General features: G+C 32.0%; 2 protein-coding genes across 3 annotated transcripts in view; one reads left to right on the top strand and one right to left on the bottom strand.

The window, feature by feature from the left end:
• Positions 1 to 17213, bottom strand: part of LOC139502886 (cardioacceleratory peptide receptor-like) — a 33402-nt gene extending 16189 nt beyond the window's left edge. The window contains exon 1 of one of the 2 annotated variants that reach the window (XM_071292529.1): positions 16841 to 17213. The gene's annotated coding sequence lies outside the window, so the exon portion shown is untranslated. Of the gene's footprint in view, positions 1 to 3549; positions 3787 to 16840 lie in introns of those variants that run through there. The other variant, XM_071292530.1, reaches the window with a different exon arrangement.
• Positions 6561 to 14208, top strand: LOC139503450 (uncharacterized). The gene is made up of 2 exons (XM_071293228.1): positions 6561 to 7904; positions 14010 to 14208. The coding sequence occupies exon 1, from the start codon at positions 6619 to 6621 to the stop codon at positions 7897 to 7899; it is 1281 nt and encodes a 426-aa protein (XP_071149329.1). The 5' UTR covers positions 6561 to 6618; the 3' UTR covers positions 7900 to 7904; positions 14010 to 14208.
• Positions 17214 to 18704: the final 1491 nt, after the last annotated feature.

The following is an 18704-nucleotide window of genomic DNA, read 5'->3' on the forward strand; positions in this document are numbered from 1 at the left end:
CGTTTTGTCATTATGTATGGTTTATTATAATTTTTGTAGTCTTGCCTTTCTGTTATACTAATATGCTTTGTCTATTATGTTCTTGTTAGTGTGTTTTCGTTACATACGACGTGGTTCTGTACTTATGCATACCAGCATTATATCGTTGTTCTATGAACATTTCCATTTTCTTTTCTGTCATATTTGCCAATATGTTTTGTGTATATGCCTTTGTGTGTTTCTTTCTTACATATGACGTAGTTCTGTACTTATACATACCTTGATTGTGTTATTGTTACTAGGATATTTTCTGTCTTCTCGTTTAAAATCTCGTTACATATGACGTTTGTCTGTACCTATTCATCCGTCATTGTGTTATTATTCTATGGTAACTTCTGTATTCTTATTGTTTTATTGTGTCATGGTAAATGTTTGTTTGTATATCTTAAAATAAGAATCGAATGAATTTATATATTCGTATGTTTTTTTAATAGTAATTGATAAATAAAGACAACATTAGTATACCGCTGTTCAAAACTCTTAGATCCATGGACAAACAACAAAATCGGGGTAACAAACTAAAACTGAGGGAAACGCATTAAATATAAGAGGAGAACTACGACACAACATTAAAATGTAACACACACAGAAACGGACTAAGCATTAGACAAAATCCTATGAGAATTAAAAATATAACATCAAAACCAAATACATGAATTTGGGATAGATAAGTACCATGACACGTCTTATAGTAATGTGAATTCACACTTAAAAATGAGAGAAAACTAACGACACAACGGAAACACAACGTTAGAATGTCACACACACAGAAACGAACTATAATATAACAATGGCCATATTCCTGACTTGGTACAGGACATTTTTAAAGGAAAAAATGATGGGTTGAATCGGATTTTGTGGAATGCCAAACCTCGCACTTTAATGGCAATGTTAAATATAATATTAAAATGACAACATAATATTACAGGACTACAATTCAAATAAATAGGAGAACGTATTATGCAAAGAAACACATGAATAATAGAAAACAAAAGACATCAGGTTTAAAATTCAATACGCCAAAAACGCGCCTCGTCCACACAAGACTTACCAGTGACGCCCAGATATAAAAGTTCGAAAGTCAAAAAAAGTACAATGTTGTATAGCACTGAGGATCAAAAGTTGAAACAGGTTGTGCCAAATACGGCTAGAGTATTTTGCTTGTGATAAGAACATCCTTATTATTTAGAACAATTTATGCTATTGCAAACAGTAAATTTTACAAATGAATATCAAAGATATACACGATAAAACTGAAGTCTTAACTAATTACAGAAAACAAAACCCGAATTCATAATACAAAGACCAACACAGAAAATAGACACAACCGACTTAGTTCAGGCCTCAACGCCACAAATCACAAAAATGATGTCTCATACGAAGTGGTGAAAAGGCACAAAAATTACGTCACATTTGAATTTCCGAAAAAGCACAAAAATGACGTAACATTTGAAAAACTATATTTTTAAAAAATAAGATAGAATTAGGATTGATTTAAGATTATAATAAACTAAATACTGATATTACATTGAAACACAATGCACATTGCAATACTTATTAATAGCAATTAACTATATTATATATATGTCCGGTTTGTTTTGAATCTTACTTCAAACGTAAAACATCGTACAGATTACGTTGAACAAAATCAAATCTAATAAATGAAGGCGGTAATTAAATTTCTTTACCATTACACATGAATATAATAGAAAAGACGTCAACACATTTGACAAAATCCGATGAGAATTACAAATATAACATTAAACATTTAAACTAAATACATGAAATTGGGATAGATAAGTACCGTAACACGTCTTATAGTAATGCGAAATCACACTCAGCAAAACAGTCACAATCGGTAGTAAGTCACGTTTGGTATTTAAAGATTAGACGACGTAATGACAAACCACAATCTACCATGTGGTAAAAATGTCCTTAGCTAGTTTGGTCAAAGACACATCGTATGGATCCACCAATTTGTGATGGTGTCCATAAAATTTATGGAGTGTCAATTTTATTCTGTCCTCCTCATAACTTTGTTAGAGCAGTTTCTGCGTAGGAGCACACTCCTGTATATGAAGTCCGTATAGTGTGAACAAGCACGAGAATAATATATCAATTGTGATATGTAAACACCATACGAAGGGCTAGAGGGTATGTTACTGCTGAGAAATGGGAAATTGATAATTGGGAAGTTGAAATCGTTCCGTTTATCATAGATTTTCGTGTGAAGTCGTCCATCTGCGTCAATATTGAGGAAAAGATCAAGGTATGAAGCAGTCCTTCTAGTATCAGTAGTATCCTTAATTTCAAGTTCACCGGGATATATGATATGTAAGTATTGGCTGAAATATGGGTTATTCAATGATAGAACATCATCAATATATCGGAAAGTAAAATTACAGAATTTCGCAAGGTGCTTTTTTTCTTTTCTTGACATATTAACACAATGTTGACGGCTGCATCCCTATTTTGACATTTATACCTTTATGTCCGTTTGTTTTGTTCACACATCATTTTCAATATAATGGTATTTAATGCAACTGTTATACAAGTGTGAGGTTTCGCTAGCTTTCAATCATTGTTTTTTTCCAGCATTATTTCATAAGAAGATGTATGTACCAAGTCAGGAATATGACAGTTGGTGTCCTTTCGTTTGATGTATTTGAGTTTTTTAATTTTGCCATTTGATGACAGATTTTCCGTTTGAATTTTCCCTGGAGTGCAGTTTTTTGTGATATTTTTTTTTCTAGGTACATAGTAGTCTACATTGATACCTATACGGCACATCCTATGTTTCATTAATGAATAATTATATATCTATCTAAAAAAGATAATATCATATGTTTTAACTCATCAAAGTTAACTGTTATAATCTATGACAGGTTGGTTTGATAAGAGATAACTATATCAGCAGTCAATCAGATTTTGGCCAAACGTTATGTTTAAAGTTTCAGATCATTTAAAATGAAGTGTAATATCTGATATTATCACAAAAAGATAGAATGAGCATTTTTGCAACATTTTGTATAAATCGCTTATGAGAAGTTATACGACTTATTGGATATCACTCATGTTTGAAATTCTCATCATAGAGTTATAAATATATGCTATTCAAATGTAAATATTTTTTTTTCGGTATTTGAAATAATACGCTCGGAATTTCGTTACAAAGAAAGCGTTGTTGAGATCGATATTATGTAACTTTATCAATATTTAACGATTTAAATAATAAAAAGAAGTACTATATTCTTATAGATAATAAACCGCAGTAAAAATGTTCAATCTAGTATTTTGTTTGCCATTCTTTGCATTGAATATCGTTTTCGTGGATAACACACGCTTTCAAATCTTTTGCATGGGATACCTTAATAAAATATTACGTTTAGATCAACACAACGAGGTCAAATTTGTGCAAAATTTTTGTTGATTTTTAAGACGACGAAAATATCTACATATATGATACAGCTTAATGTAAAATAATTCAGAAGCAAGTCAGTATGAAAATACCTGCACAATTGTCGAAGAAATACAATTCGTACTGACCATGTATCAACGATATATGTCCCCACCAATCTACATTACGTCCTGTATATGATTTGTAATTTTTGAAGGATATTCATCACAACAATGTTCATTATATTATTAACTTGATAGCAATGACAATACGATCGATAATATTATTTATAAAATAAGCAGAGGTTATTTTTAAATAATGAAAATCTTTCGAATGACTGAAAGATACGTATTTTTTTTCAACAGATTATTTCCTGTTTCCTTTCATATCATCCCATACAATCACACATACTTCCTGTACACACAATGTACTTATCTATGCATGTCCTATCTAAATATAAACATTACTAAAACATGTAAAAAATTGAGTAAAATAAATAATATTTTCTTGTAAATTTTGTTTTTATTTTATTTCCGTCTGGAAAACCGAACAATACATAAGTATCCACTAGAGACATGTAGATAATTGCTATTAAAAAAAATGGAGAAATCAAAACTCGAAAGAGTTGTACGGTAGGACAGTCAAAACGTTTACGTTATCAATGCAATTCCAATAAAAGAAATGAAAAACGGAAGTGTCTTCATCAGATTAGTATTTTTATTTTGTTTACTAAAGTACCATCAAGAACATATGTTTAAAACAGTTTCAACTCTTTCTTGGACTTCATGCCTTCACTAGCTTATTTTCTCGTCATTGCAAACCAATATGTTACCTTTATTTGCTAACATTTACTTACTTTGGTCTTCATATTGACGTGTTTAATTTCTGACTGTTGTGAAGATGCGAGATTAAATTTGATTTGAGCACTAAAATTGATTTATCAGTTACGAAATTCTAATTGCATGCATGCTCGTTTGTAGGGAGTCACATAATAGACAATAATGGACAAATACAAGACCTTTTAATGATTTTTCCTGCATGTTTATATCTACGGAAAACAGACCAATACAATTAAAATTGATGAATATGTGCATCAAAATATCAAAAAACAGATAAATTAATATAATCAGGAAATGCAGAAAAATGGTCCCCCGTCTCGATCCTCATATTTGAAGTCGCATCTATTTTATTCGGCTTTTCTGTATTCGTCATGTTCGTTAATTCTGAAAAAAATGTGATATCTGCATTTTTTACAAACATCAATCATTTTTTTTATGTATAATCTATGAGATGTTTTCGTTTCTAAAGTAATACATTTTATTCACGATGAGATAGAAGATCAATAGACTTGTATTAAAGTATTGTTATGAACAGTTTTTATTGTAATGAAACAGAAAATGTAAAAAATAGTAACCCGGATTTGTTTTCTCTTAATCGATTAATGACTTTTGAACACTTGTATACTATTGTTGACTTTATATCTATCTCGAAAAAAAGTGAATATTATACTGAAGGACCCATAATGTCACAACAGGAAAACTCTAATCAAACATAATCCATCAAGTGAATACAATAAAAAAAAAATCCTGTTATTATGCCCTTTTCAGTAAATGTCTACATTTTCTCAAAAAACATAACAATTTATCCATGATATTGTCTCGCTTCAATTCTTTAATTTTTTTTTAATTTGGGACCTTTTATAACCAACAATAAAGGGTGGGGTTTATTGTAGAGGACCGTATAATTAGGTCTTTCCACTTTTCTGTGGAAAGACCTATTGTTTTTCTTCTGATTATTTTTTTTTTTTTTTTCTTCCGCCTAATTTTGTTCTTGCGATAAACATTTGTTTCGCAATATGTCGCTTAGATATTTTGTATATGATATCGAACAGTTTATGCGCTTTTGAAATTTACCCTGCGTAAACGAATACTTTTCTTTGTAGGAGTTATCTCCCCAAACACTGTTTTCCTTGTTAGCGCATCTCCTTCGCAACCGTTGAAGATTATGACAAATTTATTTTACAAAATTGCTCGTTATATCCTTGGCATGATTTGTCCTGTTTTGACCGAAGCGATATGACCGCTCCATATGAGAGTTATTTCCCCTTATGCATTTGATATAAGTGATATGAATTTCTATCTTATAAATCATAAGTGATAGAGACCTAGGATCTTTTGATTTGAGGTCCTTGGTCCCAAAAAATAAAAATTAGGTCAAGGTCAAAGGTCAAGGTCATATTCTAATATTTGAATTTGGCTTATTTTCACTTATATCCAAAGACTGTATAAGATATCAACAAATTATTTTTACTAAATTGTTAGTTGCGACATGTCGTAAGATGTAAATTTTGATTGCAAGCGTACGTTGAATGTAAAAGGGAGTTTTCTCCCCTCTTGTATTTAAAAATACGCGTTTGGTGATATAACTCATTAACTAAATATAATTAAGACCTATGGTCTTTTGATTTGAGGTCCTTGGTTTATGACCTTGAAATTGATCTCAAGGTCATAGCTTAATTTGGCGTTCTAGATTTTGACCTTTGCTTTTATTCTATATGTATACATGATAAAGATATACAACTTTTAGAAAAAGGTATCAAACCATTTAACCTTGAAAAAACAACCGGAAGTGACCTTTTGTAAACCGGAAGTAGCTATTTTTTTGTACTTTATTAATATAAAAGTATATAGAACCAGACATTTTTGGAATTAGTGTCAAGTAAATATTCAAATATAATCGGAAGTAACATTTTTCAAACCGGAAGTAACAAATTATCTCCCTTATTTAAAAAAAATGTATGGAAACAATATATTTTTGGAATCAGCTTACTAGGAGCTATCATTTGACGATTGAAATGACATTTTAAACTTAGTTTCACAACTTGTCATATCAAAATACATTGTTTTGATGGAAAGACCTTCAATTGTTCTCTGAACAATTGGTTTTTAATCTTTATTATATTTCTAAGATTTTCGTGAGATATAATAATGCATTGACCTTCAATTCTAATCAAATAACAGCTCTTTAAAGTACACCCTGAATAAAAAATGTTACAATCCAGGTAATACCTTACTGCGTATACCTCGGGCTACAATAGATTGACTTTCAATTTAGTTCTCTTTGAGTAAAGACGTTTTTTTCCAAATTATTTAAAGGTTAGTGGGTTTATTATTTTAGTTAGCATGGCTAACGCCCAACTCAATGACATTCCGTTAGGGATGGCTACACCGTCTCGAGAGAGCGGTGCACTTGATTCGGAAGACCATAGGGTCATTGATGAAAATGTAAGTTTTACCGCAGTGGCGGTAGAAACTGATAAGGTAGTCGAGTCTTTGGGCTCTTCTCACAAGGCGAGGAGAAATATCTCTTCTCGTCAAGATGATGAAATGTCGTTAGTCGACGGGACAGAAGAAGATGTCAGACAGAGCTGGTCTGACCTAGATACCAAAAACCCTAAACGGAAACGGGACGACTCCGTACCTAGCAGAAAAGGTAAGATTAAACACAGGAAAGTTGTAAATCATTCTAGCAGTTCCTCTGAAAATACTAGTAGCACTGAATCATCTTCTAGTAACTCTGAATCAGAGAGTTCAGAAGACAATGAAGCGTTTGACCCAGAACCTTCTTTGTCTAAAGATAAAAAAGAAAAAGTACCATCTCATGTAACCAAATATATAGAGAAGTATGCTCTAAAGGGTATAAGTAAAAAGACGAGACAAGATATGTCTTTAAATTGGCCTATTCCTTCGTCTAAAGGATTAAAGGCTCTTGAAACAGATAGATTTTTTAAGAAAAATTATTTTCAAGGTAGAAAATGGAATGCTAGATTAGAGAGAAGTAAAATTAACACACAGCTACGCATTCTAGATGTTATGGGTCCTCTGTCCCGTTTATGGTCTGAAGCACATAGGATTAAGAAAGATAATCAAGGTATGGACCCTTCTGATGTAATTCAGTTAACACAGAGGGCTATTGTGCTAGCAGGTAATGCTCACTATGTTTATAACACTGACAGGAGAAAAGCAATGTTAGTTAAAACAATGCCAGATAGTCTAGATTTTTTAAATGAGAAGAAAGGCAAGAAAGCTTTGGCAAAATCTAAGGGTCAACTTTTTGGTAATAAGTTTCTAAAGTCTTTGGCTAAAGAAAACAAGAATAACAAAGAACTTAGAGAAATGTTGTTGTTTTCTAACAAGAAAAAACATGCTGGTAAACCTCATTTTAATAGAAAAAATGATCAGTTTTTTCAGCAGGGGCCCACAAACAACCTGCAGTCTGTGGGCGGCAGACAAGCTCTCCATCCACAAGTTTCAGGGAAGAGACCTTGGCAGGGAAACCAGTCACAGAACAGACAGGGGAACAGTTATGGTCAGCGCCAGAATCAGCGCCAGAACCAAACCCAGAACCAAATCCAGACTCAACCTCAGAACAACCAAGTGTTCAAGAAACCTGCAAACCGATAGAACGGGTAGGTCAAGAGCAAACTTTCAGTCATATACAAAACTATTTCCAATTACCAATGAATTGCATAATCAATCAAAATTCTATTCCTGTAGGGGGGAGAGTAAGTCTTTTCCTACAGAATTGGAACTCAATTACAAAAGATCCTTGGGTTCTCCAGTGTGTAAAAGGAATAAAATTAGATTTCTTAGCAACACCTTTCCAAAATCAAATACCAAATCAAGCCTTTTTCAATCAAGAGAATCAAGATTTGATAAACAAAGAAATAACAGGACTTTTGAACAAGAAGGCCATAACACAGTCTTTCCTAACAAAGGATTCGTTCATAAGCAAAATTTTTCTGGTACCAAAGAAGGGAGGGGGTCAAAGACCTGTTATAAATCTAAAAGGCCTAAATGTTTTTTTACGTTACGAACATTTCAAAATGGAGGGAATTCATTTGTTAAAAGATCTTCTTTTGAAGAACGATTGGATGGTAAAAATAGACCTAACCGATATTTGACATTGCAAATAGCAAAAGAACACAGAAAATACCTCAGATTTTTTTGGCAGGGAAAAATAATGGAATTCAGGTCCCTCCCGTTTGGGATTGCAGTAGCCCCAAGAATATTCACAAAACTGATGAAGGTTCCCATGACTTTATTGAGACGTTTAGGTGTACGTCTGATAGTTTACCTAGACGATATTCTAATAATGAATCAGTCAAATCAGAAAATTTTGTCAGATCTCTCAACAGTTTTGTCAATATTAAGGGGCTTAGGTTTTCTGATCAATACAAACAAGTCAGTAATGGAACCTTCACAAACAATGGAGTTTCTGGGTTATACAGTAAACTCAAAGTTGTTGACTTTGTCTCTCCCGAAAGAGAAGGTAGAGAAAATAAAGAACAGTTCAAAATTAATGCTAGAACACAAGAAAGTGTCGGCAAGAGATTTAGCTCAGTTGATAGGTCAGTTAACAGCAACAAATCAAGCTGTCCTTCCAGGTCCTCTGCATTATCGCAATTTACAAATATTGAAAACAAAAGCCCTGCATTTGGGGGCCATTACGATCACCAAATCCAGTTAAACGAGGAAGTTCAGAACGAGTTGCATTGGTGGGTAACCAAGCTGGGGTCTTGGAACGGGAAAGCGTTACTAAGACCAGAACCCCATTTAACCATTCAGTCGGATGCAAGTCTGTCGGGATGGGGAGCAACATGTCAACAGATAAGTATAGGTGGGCTTTGGATGGACGAGGAAAAATCCCTCCATATAAATCAACTCGAACTAAAAGCAGCAATGTTCGCAGTACAATATTATGCCAAAAATCTACAAAACAAGCATATTCTTATACAAATGGACAACACAACAGCAATTGTATATGTAAACAAAATGGGGGGAACGGTGTCAAAAAGACTAAATTCCCTAACAAATCAGTTTTGGGATTGGTGTCTTCAAAGGCAATTAACAATCACTGCGGACTTTATCCCAGGAAAAATCAATGTTATAGCAGACTGGGAAAGCAGGCATTATGCGGATTTCAGCAATTGGCGGTTTTGCCCGATACTTTTCAAAAGTCTCATGAAACGCATAGGTCCTTGCAATGTAGATCTGTTTGCAGACAGGTCAAATACTCACCTGAATCAATATTTCAGCTGGAAGCCAGATCCCCAAGCGAAAGCGGTAGATGCCCTTCTCCAATCCTGGAGAGAGATAAAGGGTTATGCTTTTCCCCCGTTCTGTCTAATAAGTACGTGTCTGGCGAAAGTTCGGGAGGAAAACAGTCAGATAATTCTGATAACTCCAGTTTGGCAATCCCAGGCTTGGTACCCTCTGTTACTTCAAATGTCAGTAGATTATCCAGTGTTACTTCCCATGAGTCACAACACTGTATTGTCTCCCATGAAAGAGCCACACCCACTGATTCTGAACAAAACATTAAAACTAGCAGGGTGGACGGTCTCCGGAGATCATTTAACTCAATTGGAATTTCAGAGGAAACTAAAGAATTACTCCTTGGGTCTTGGAAATCGGGAACAAGATCTTCTTACGACAGTGCCTGGAATAAGTGGTCTAGCTGGTGTAGCTCACGGGAAATTGATCCCTTTTCAGCACCTTTGGCCGCTATCTTAGATTTTTTGACTTGGATGTATAAAGAGGGGTATCAATACAGAACTTTAAATGTTCACCGTTCGGCCATATCTTCAGTCTTGCCATATATCGATGGTGTCCCAATTGGTCAATTACCTACGCAGGCAGGTTAATGCAGTTTGAAAAAAATTAGCAATGATTTTCGGTGTTTGCATCGCAATCTAAATCTGACGTCATTTTCCTTACTATTCGACACGTGATTGGCTAGAACGTTTCGTCGACGTCAAATTTGAGCTTGTCACCAACAGCTGATCGGGCACCTTGTTATGATAGAAGTCGGTGTCTTCAGTTCGACAACAACACGTTAATATAGATGTGGGCTGCTTATATTTTGAGGTACGTTAGTTTTAAATTATTTTAGCCTTCTTCCGAGGATCTTGGATATTAATTTCATTCCCGATTATGAATGTAGTCTGAAGAGAAAGCTGCATGTTTACTAAAAAATGTGGTTATTTACAAGTTTCGCTGTCAGCATGATGTGGGCAGTCTGTTGAAACTTCCTTTGAATTAATTTTTCACGTTAACACTATTTTACTTGCTTATAAACAATCCAATCTTTATTAGCTATTGACTTTATAAAAAAAATAGTTTCACGTCGACAGTTTGCAGACTGACCAGGGATGCATTCATGCGGGTCAAATGTTTAAATTTGGGATCTTGATGGTCAGAAACAATGATCAACCATGCAACGTAAGCAGTAGAATTTGTTAAAATGTCCGAACAACATGCCGGCTGAGGCCCGCCACCTTTCACCTATGCCTTTATCACCCCCCCCTTAATTAGTCTCGTATGCAAACACCTTAACATTTTCTTTAAATATTTATTAGGTATATTTGTACCTGAATCTTAAAATTGATCGCATGTTAAATCATTCCTTATTCCAATTTATAACATATTGTAGAAGTAAAACAAAGAATTATTCAAATTATATGCATGCATGACTCTGTGCATCATACTTATGCCTCAGTCTGTATTTAGTAAAATTGTGTAAGCATTCACATGAGATGTTATATGTGAGAAATATTATTTATTATCATGGCCATAATTTATTAACAACTTAAAGTTTTCATTTATGGTTTTAAATTTTATGCTTAGTCATTATAGTATTATTCTTAAATCATCCCTTTTAGTGTACATTTGAATTTTTTGTCTTTATTAATTTTTTGTCTTATCTTTTTTTTTTATAGACATAAGATTAAATTAAATATGTACTTTTAATATTGATTAACTTTAATAATGTGTATCTGAAGTATATGTGTGTTTGTGTAAATCTTTTCAAATTTTGACACACTTGTTATAAAACAATTTACATCAACAGATCAACCTTAATTGTGTAATTATTGTAACTTCTTTTGCAGATTGATTTACAACTGGCACTAATAAGTTGACTGTTAATGCATAAAGAGTGTAGTTTCTATGATATGAGGTCTACACAATTAAATGTAAGTATTAATTGTATTATAATGAATGATTCCCTTCAGTTCTATATTTTATATACCATTTTCTATAATCTTTATCTGTTTTGCTCATTATTATCTATTCTTTGTATTTTAACACACCATCATTCTCTTTTATTATCAGTGTTTTCTTAATCTTCAATGTCTCAGCCTTTAAATTTTGCACTTTTGCCCATATAGGGAATTATTACATGATTGGTGTATCTATTCTGTAAACACCATCCAGACCCTCAGTTTATGTGAATATATAAGTTATCTGGTGTATTTAGTCACACTCACCCAATCTTGATTAAGTCATATTGATTATTAATAACAAATTGGCAAAGCAATATGATGGGTAAATGTCAGTTAAAGTAAGTTGTACTTACAAACTTTATTGTACTTTTACAGACAATTCATCAATTAAACTTTGTGTCAAGTTTTCTTTTAATTCAATAATAATTAAGGAATACACAAATGTGACAATTTTGACTGAAGTTTTCTATTTGTATCATAATATGAATACCAATTACTTTTAAATGCCATTAATGGTTTACATATTTTTTTCAGTACATGCATGAAGATGACTTGGAGGTAATGGTCTCATACATGTTAGTTTTAACTATAATAGCCTAACTGAAATTTGAAAAAAGTTATCAGAGGAAAAGAGTGACCACTTCTACATACATAACGTTATGTTTAGAAATGAACATTTGGTTACGAAAACCCTCACAAAGTATAACGTCATAGTATCCCCCTTTTTTCTCTTCGTATGCATGGTGATTCTTTAAAGATTCATGAACAACTCAAGTATGAAAATGTGAGAAAAAAAACATTATTTTACATCTTTAATGTGTTTATCTCTAGTCAGAAACTATCAAAATGTCGATTATTTCTTTCCCTGCATTTTTACACCGAAAAGGGGAATAATCGATCCGAATCAATTCAGTGTTTAAATGTCGCCGAGTAAGGACTTGAATATCATTCATCTATAAAGATCGCATTGGCACACCCCGTTAACATTTATTGATCTCTTTAAAACTTGGCATATTTATTCTTGAAAAGCTCATGAATACGAAGATTGCTGTTTCTTGTTTTTAAAATGAATATAACATATCTAAAATTGGCAAAATAGTTGACTTTTGGTGGGGCCATGGTTGGATTGTATGTCATTTCTGTTATTTCTTATTATAAAAGGGCACATTTAAAGAATGAAACAGCTGTTACGGGAAAGATAACATATTTGTCAACCAAATACAACTTTATTTTTATTCATTTGTCTAGTTCTATGGGGTGTGCCAGGCTCTTGAAGTTGGACGTTCACACGCCATCTTTGAATGCTGCCCGTTACCATGGCAACCAGATGGAGGGTTCTGAGACACCAGAAATTAAAACTTTGGATAATATTAGGGATGATAAAAATAAGTTCTGGGTATGAAAGTTTCTAGACAAAAATTCTAAATAATTTCAAATTTCATTGATTTTTATATGAATAAATAGCCGATTTACTCTCGATCAGCATTAACCTACCTGCGTATAGTAAAACAATTAATGAAAGGTGTTCTACAAAATAATCCACCTTTACCAAAATACCAATTTTCATGGGATTTGGATATTGTTCTTAAATATTTATCCGCTTTACCAATGAACAAAAAACTTGATTTTTCAGTTTTAGGTAAAAAATTATCAATTTTATTGGCTTTGGCAGCGCCAAAAAGGATATCTGAAATTGCAAGGTTAGACAGAAGATTCATGTCCAGAAACAAAAGTAGTATAATTTTTCATTTACCGGGTCTGTTTAAAACACAAAAAGATTGCAATAACAGATCAGTGAAATACTGCAAATTTTCAAAGAAAAAATTATGTGTTATTTCTTGTATACATGAATATGAATTGAGAACGGAACATTTAAGGCCTGTTAGTAAACATGAACCTGATCCTTTATTAAGGTCAACTAAGAAACCTTTTAAAGGTCTATCTTCGCAGACAGTTGGAAATTGGATTAAATGGGTTATGAAGGAGGCAGGAATCGACATCTCATTGTTTCAAGCACATTCTTGTCGCATGGTCTCAACTAGCAAGGCAGCGATGAGTGGCATCAGTATGGATGATATTATGTCCATGGCAGATTGGTCCAACACTAGAACGTTTAATAAATTTTATTTTAGGACTAATAAAAAAGCGGGTTTTGCAGATAAAGTTTTAGAAATGGTAAGCTTGCTTTAAACGTGCATTATTATATCTCACGAAAATCTTAGAAATATAATTTCAGATTTTATGAGGGCGCAAAGCGCCCGAAATGAAATATTGATTATATGATAAGATTAGAGTGAGATATAATAATGCATTTCCCACCCATCCCACCCAAATGCATTATTATAGAGAAATTAAATACATTGCAAATAGATGTGGTATGATAACAATGAGACGACTCTTGATCTAAGTATTTCTAAACAGTATTCAATAAAATATGAAATATTACACAGAATGTTTATTCTCGAATGCAAACTTGAAATATACATCTATATCATTAAATTTTTTCAGAAAGGGTAGAGTTGGATGGACTTGAATATGACTGGTATTCCAAACAATAATTGCAGTTTTGTTGCAGTGTGGCGGAATATGATATAGAACATTCGTATGCAGTTTTTTCGTGGACTATAAAGAAATTACTGACTTTAACGTGTATACTCTGTGAAATATTTTGATGTACATTTGATAATACAAATGATTATTTTCTGTAGTTATTTTTTTTTAAGTAACCGCCTTATATCTATTCAGTCCAAACAGTTCAGTATTCAGATGTTTGGTCAGATGTTGGATTTTGCTTTTTGCTTAGTGGTCTGATAATTAGTATTTTGGGTGTCAATTTGTTTATTCATTATCCAGATGCATAGAAATATGTCTATGGTGAACTATATCCATTGTTTACTGAATCGGTTACTTTCGTATCAGATCTTTTGAACAAGAATATGATATTTTATTGGTTCAGGTATTGGTTTTGTTGTTTTATATCAAACATAATTGTTTGAGGTTTAAGGTTTGGCTTCATTGAAAGTCAATCTATTGTAGCCCGAGGTATACGATGTTACCTATGGGCATGCGCAGTAAGGTATTACCTGGATTGTAACATTTTTTATTCAGGGGTATACTTTAAAGAGCTGTTATTTGATTAGAATTGAAGGTCAATGCATTATTATATCTCACTCTAATCTTATCATATAATCAATATTTCATTTCGGGCGCTTTGCGCCCTCATAAAATCTGAAATTATAATTATTATTTCCTACTTCTGCATTTTAACTTTTGTAGATATACAAAAATAAGAGTTGTTTTGTTGGCAATTATTACATATATCATCATGTTTGATATGATAATTCAACCTCCAAAGATGTTAAACATATACATTCTTATCACATTAGTTGCTCATAGCTAGATAAAAAGGAGCATATGTTGATTTCCATTGCATTTTATTCCTTCAGAGAACGACTAGAAATCCAAAAAATACTTAAAGCATTTTTGTTTATATTTTGAATATTCCGTTTTGTTTTTCTTCAAAAAAATCTCTTTTGTTTATTCTTTTGGAAGTATACTTTGCAAATATTTTATTTTGTTTTAATTTTTTCCAAGGTTTTTTTTTATTTTGCGTTTATAGTGCGGACGTAGCTACTTTATTGTGTAAAACTGTTTAGGTTAAACGCTTTTAACTTCAATAAATATTGTCTCAACATGCCGAAATCATTTCAAAGTGTGTAACAGCACATCTTCAAATTTACTATTACCATAACACATTGGAAAACGAAGCATAATCCAAAACAAAGGGGAATGAATTAACTAGCTGATAAAATTACAGAGATAATACCAACATATCTTACTTAAAGTAGCACGTCAATACAAAGATTTTTTTACTTCCAATCCCACACCTTTTAAAAAATGCTGTAACTTTCTTAAAATTGCTAAGAATTAATCAAAGAGGTATATGTAGATAGATAAAAGAATAACCTTTGAAATGAATGCAATATGTTTGTTATGCAATCATTATGTAATCAATTATTATGGAATTAGTAGCAAAATCTTGGTCAGTTCACTTGAATGAATTTCTCTTTTATCTCTATAGCTACAAAAGAAATTTGAATCAGCACATCAGGAGCTTTAAAAGCGTGTCTCAAATTATCGCTATCGTATTCCATTCTCTCATAAATTTGTAATTAGTGGAAACATCCTTACCACATAAAAGTAGATAATATATGATTAGGTGTAAAAATTGACCTATACATTCTATCCAAAATCTGAGAAACGCTTTTGTAGATAATGACTCAAGGAACAACATATAATAAAATCAACCCTCTAAGGGGATCCATGAAGAAGCTAATTTCAATTGAAAGTGGAAAATTGTTGTAAAATTTTGTAGACACAGTTATCATTATAATTGATTACATAATGGTTGTATAATACTAAAATTGCATTAATTTGAGTAAAAAGAGTAGGCTGTTAGCTATTCATAAATACCACTATTATAAATTTTCAAGCATTATAACGAAAATTACAGCATTTTAAAACTTAGGAATTGGAGGGTTAAAATCTTTGTATTGTGTTACCTTAAACAAAACTATTGCCCAAATTAGTATTGAAGTTGTAATTTGGATCATTGGTAATACGTCTCGAGCCTCCTAAAACTATTTATCCTATAAAATGTAAAAAATTAAGTAGCAGAATAATTTTGCCACTCCTGTTTTTAATCTACTCTTGAAAACAGTCGCCGGTGATAAATTGATCTTTGAAAGCGTGAAAACAAAGTTAATTTATGAATATTATATAAAAGGTTTAATAATGATTAGTTGCTTTGGTATGATTGCTAATGAAACAGTTATCGACAACAGTTCAGTGTCGTTACTGCAGGCATTCGACCTTAAGGATGTACGGTTGTTATGTTTAGGGATTTTTGTCAGAGTTTTAGAATCCTCTGTCTTATTCTATATGAATTCCTAAAAAACCAATTGCCCTTTGACCCCCATTATTCTTTTTATAAATATTCAACATGTGTAGTTATTATCCATCTGTAAAGTTGTAAATTGTCTTCGGCTGTAGATCAAGTTTCCTTCCGGCATCAATTTTTTTTATGGTTTCATTTTCATGTAGAATCAAAAGGTTTGATTTTTTTGTATCAAAAACGTTCGGTAAATACAATTAAATCAAAACTTCCGATTCTTCATGAAAGTGAAACTATGAAAACACATAAAGAAACACTTAACCAGAGCTCGATTCAAATTCGTTATACGTTTTGAACATGATGCTGCAATTTTTCACCATCTGTCTTTATTCTATCAAACCTATCTGACTATTCATATAAAGTATACGTATAAAGAAAAACTTACTATCTGCTGGTCATACAGTTATATATCCTCAAATATTTGTTTAAGAATTGCACATTGTAATGAAAAAAAAAACAAATGTTTAGTTTTTTTATGAAATTGTTGTACACTCGAGCCTCCTTAAGAATTAAACATCCAAATTAAAAAAAAACAAAAAAAAACCAGCACACACGACATATAGTGAGATTGATTATCATCCTCTGCATCCAAATCATTAAATTCTATAAGTGTTAATGTCTTCATGGATATATGGATAAACTATCAAAAAAATATCATCAAACATGAATCATCGACACCTTCCTCAATAACAACAAATTTATGAAATAATGAACTTTATTCGTAACGTGTTTATGTCTCCTTCGATAAAGTATGTTATGAATAGCTAAAAAGATTACTACGTTCTTCTTAAATAATTCGGCCCCATGATTGGGTAATTCATCGAAGCTAAATTCAAAAGAAATATTTTACCGTAAATATTACTTTAATAAATAACAAAGATGTTAACTCCCTCTGGAATAGTTCATGATATTACAGTACGTTTAATACATTGAACTGATGTTGTGTTGAAACATCATTTCATGTTAATATTTAATGAGAACAAAAATCAGGTAATATTTTTAGAATACAATTGTAGATATTCTGATATTAATTGAAAAAAATAATTTGTTTCAGAGCATTTAGTTTTTTTTCCAAATCAATATTTTATATTACTTTGTATTCATTAACTAACAAAAGTACACGGATGTGTTGTTTTTGACATGTTTTCATGCATTCAGTAGTATCAAAATCGTATAGCGTAAACATACGTCTAAAATGATTTGAAACTATTTCAATAATGTTTTGTTTTTATTATTTAAAAGTTTTTTTCTGCAGTTATTGAAAAACATATTATGTTAGCATTTTTTTTAAAAATATGAACGAATTATATGTCTTCACTTTTTTGTAGATGTCTTACTAAGACATGCATACTGCATGCAGGGGCCTAGTGAGTTTGCAAAGTTATTTGAGTACGTTTTTTTTGTTCGAGTAGCTACTGTACTCATAATGACAAAATTTCTACCTTATCTATGTCCAAGGTTTCGTTCATAATTACTAATAAATACTTTATATGCGCGTGAGACCAGGAATGAAGAAATAACTTCGTACGTGTTAATATTACTAACAATAAATTATAATGTTTTCATTTAAAATTTGGCTTCACTAAGAGAACTCAATTATCAGTTACATACTGATAGAAAATTATCATCTCTAACTTTTCTCTAGAGTTCTACTCATCAATTGTACAAACAATACAACGGTATCGAATAAAGGTATGTAATATACAATTCCTCTCCAATGACAAATATTTTTATTAAACTCTTTGGTGGTTATAGTATTGAGTAATTTTAATGACTCTCACAGACTTGTGTTCGGATCTATGAATCTGGGTAGAGTGACATCTTTTCCCGCAAACTACTTTCAAACATGAACAAGCACACTAAAAATTAAAAACAACGTGTGCTTCGCGTACAAATCTTGATTAGGTATAATAATCATATAGCAGAAACATGTTCTCGCATTCATCATGCGATCAATCATCATCATTATAATGAATCATTTTAAGCATTGAAATATTTATATATTGAATGTGATAACTGAATCATGAACCGACTTATGCATGCTCGACAAATATTTCGTCCCCTCAAGTTATGAATGAGTGTGTATTTGCATTGTGCATGTCGTGGTTGATGCAAAGAAAACGTTTAGCCTATCGATACGTTCGAGTTTTCTCCAGTTTGATTTCATTCGATTACCTAAAGTGAAAGGTATTCTATTTGGGAAAAATCGTGACTGTAGTTTTACAGAATTGATCCATTTCATAACTTCT

The sequence above is a fragment of the Mytilus edulis genome, chromosome 14, assembly GCF_963676685.1.
Source record: "Mytilus edulis chromosome 14, xbMytEdul2.2, whole genome shotgun sequence".
Taxonomy (NCBI): Eukaryota; Metazoa; Mollusca; class Bivalvia; order Mytilida; family Mytilidae; genus Mytilus; species Mytilus edulis.

What these genes read in the sequence shown, in the direction of transcription:
- LOC139503450 (XM_071293228.1), top strand. Translation starts at nt 6,619, where the DNA reads ATGGCTAACGCCCAACTCAATGACATTCCGTTAGGGATGGCTACACCG.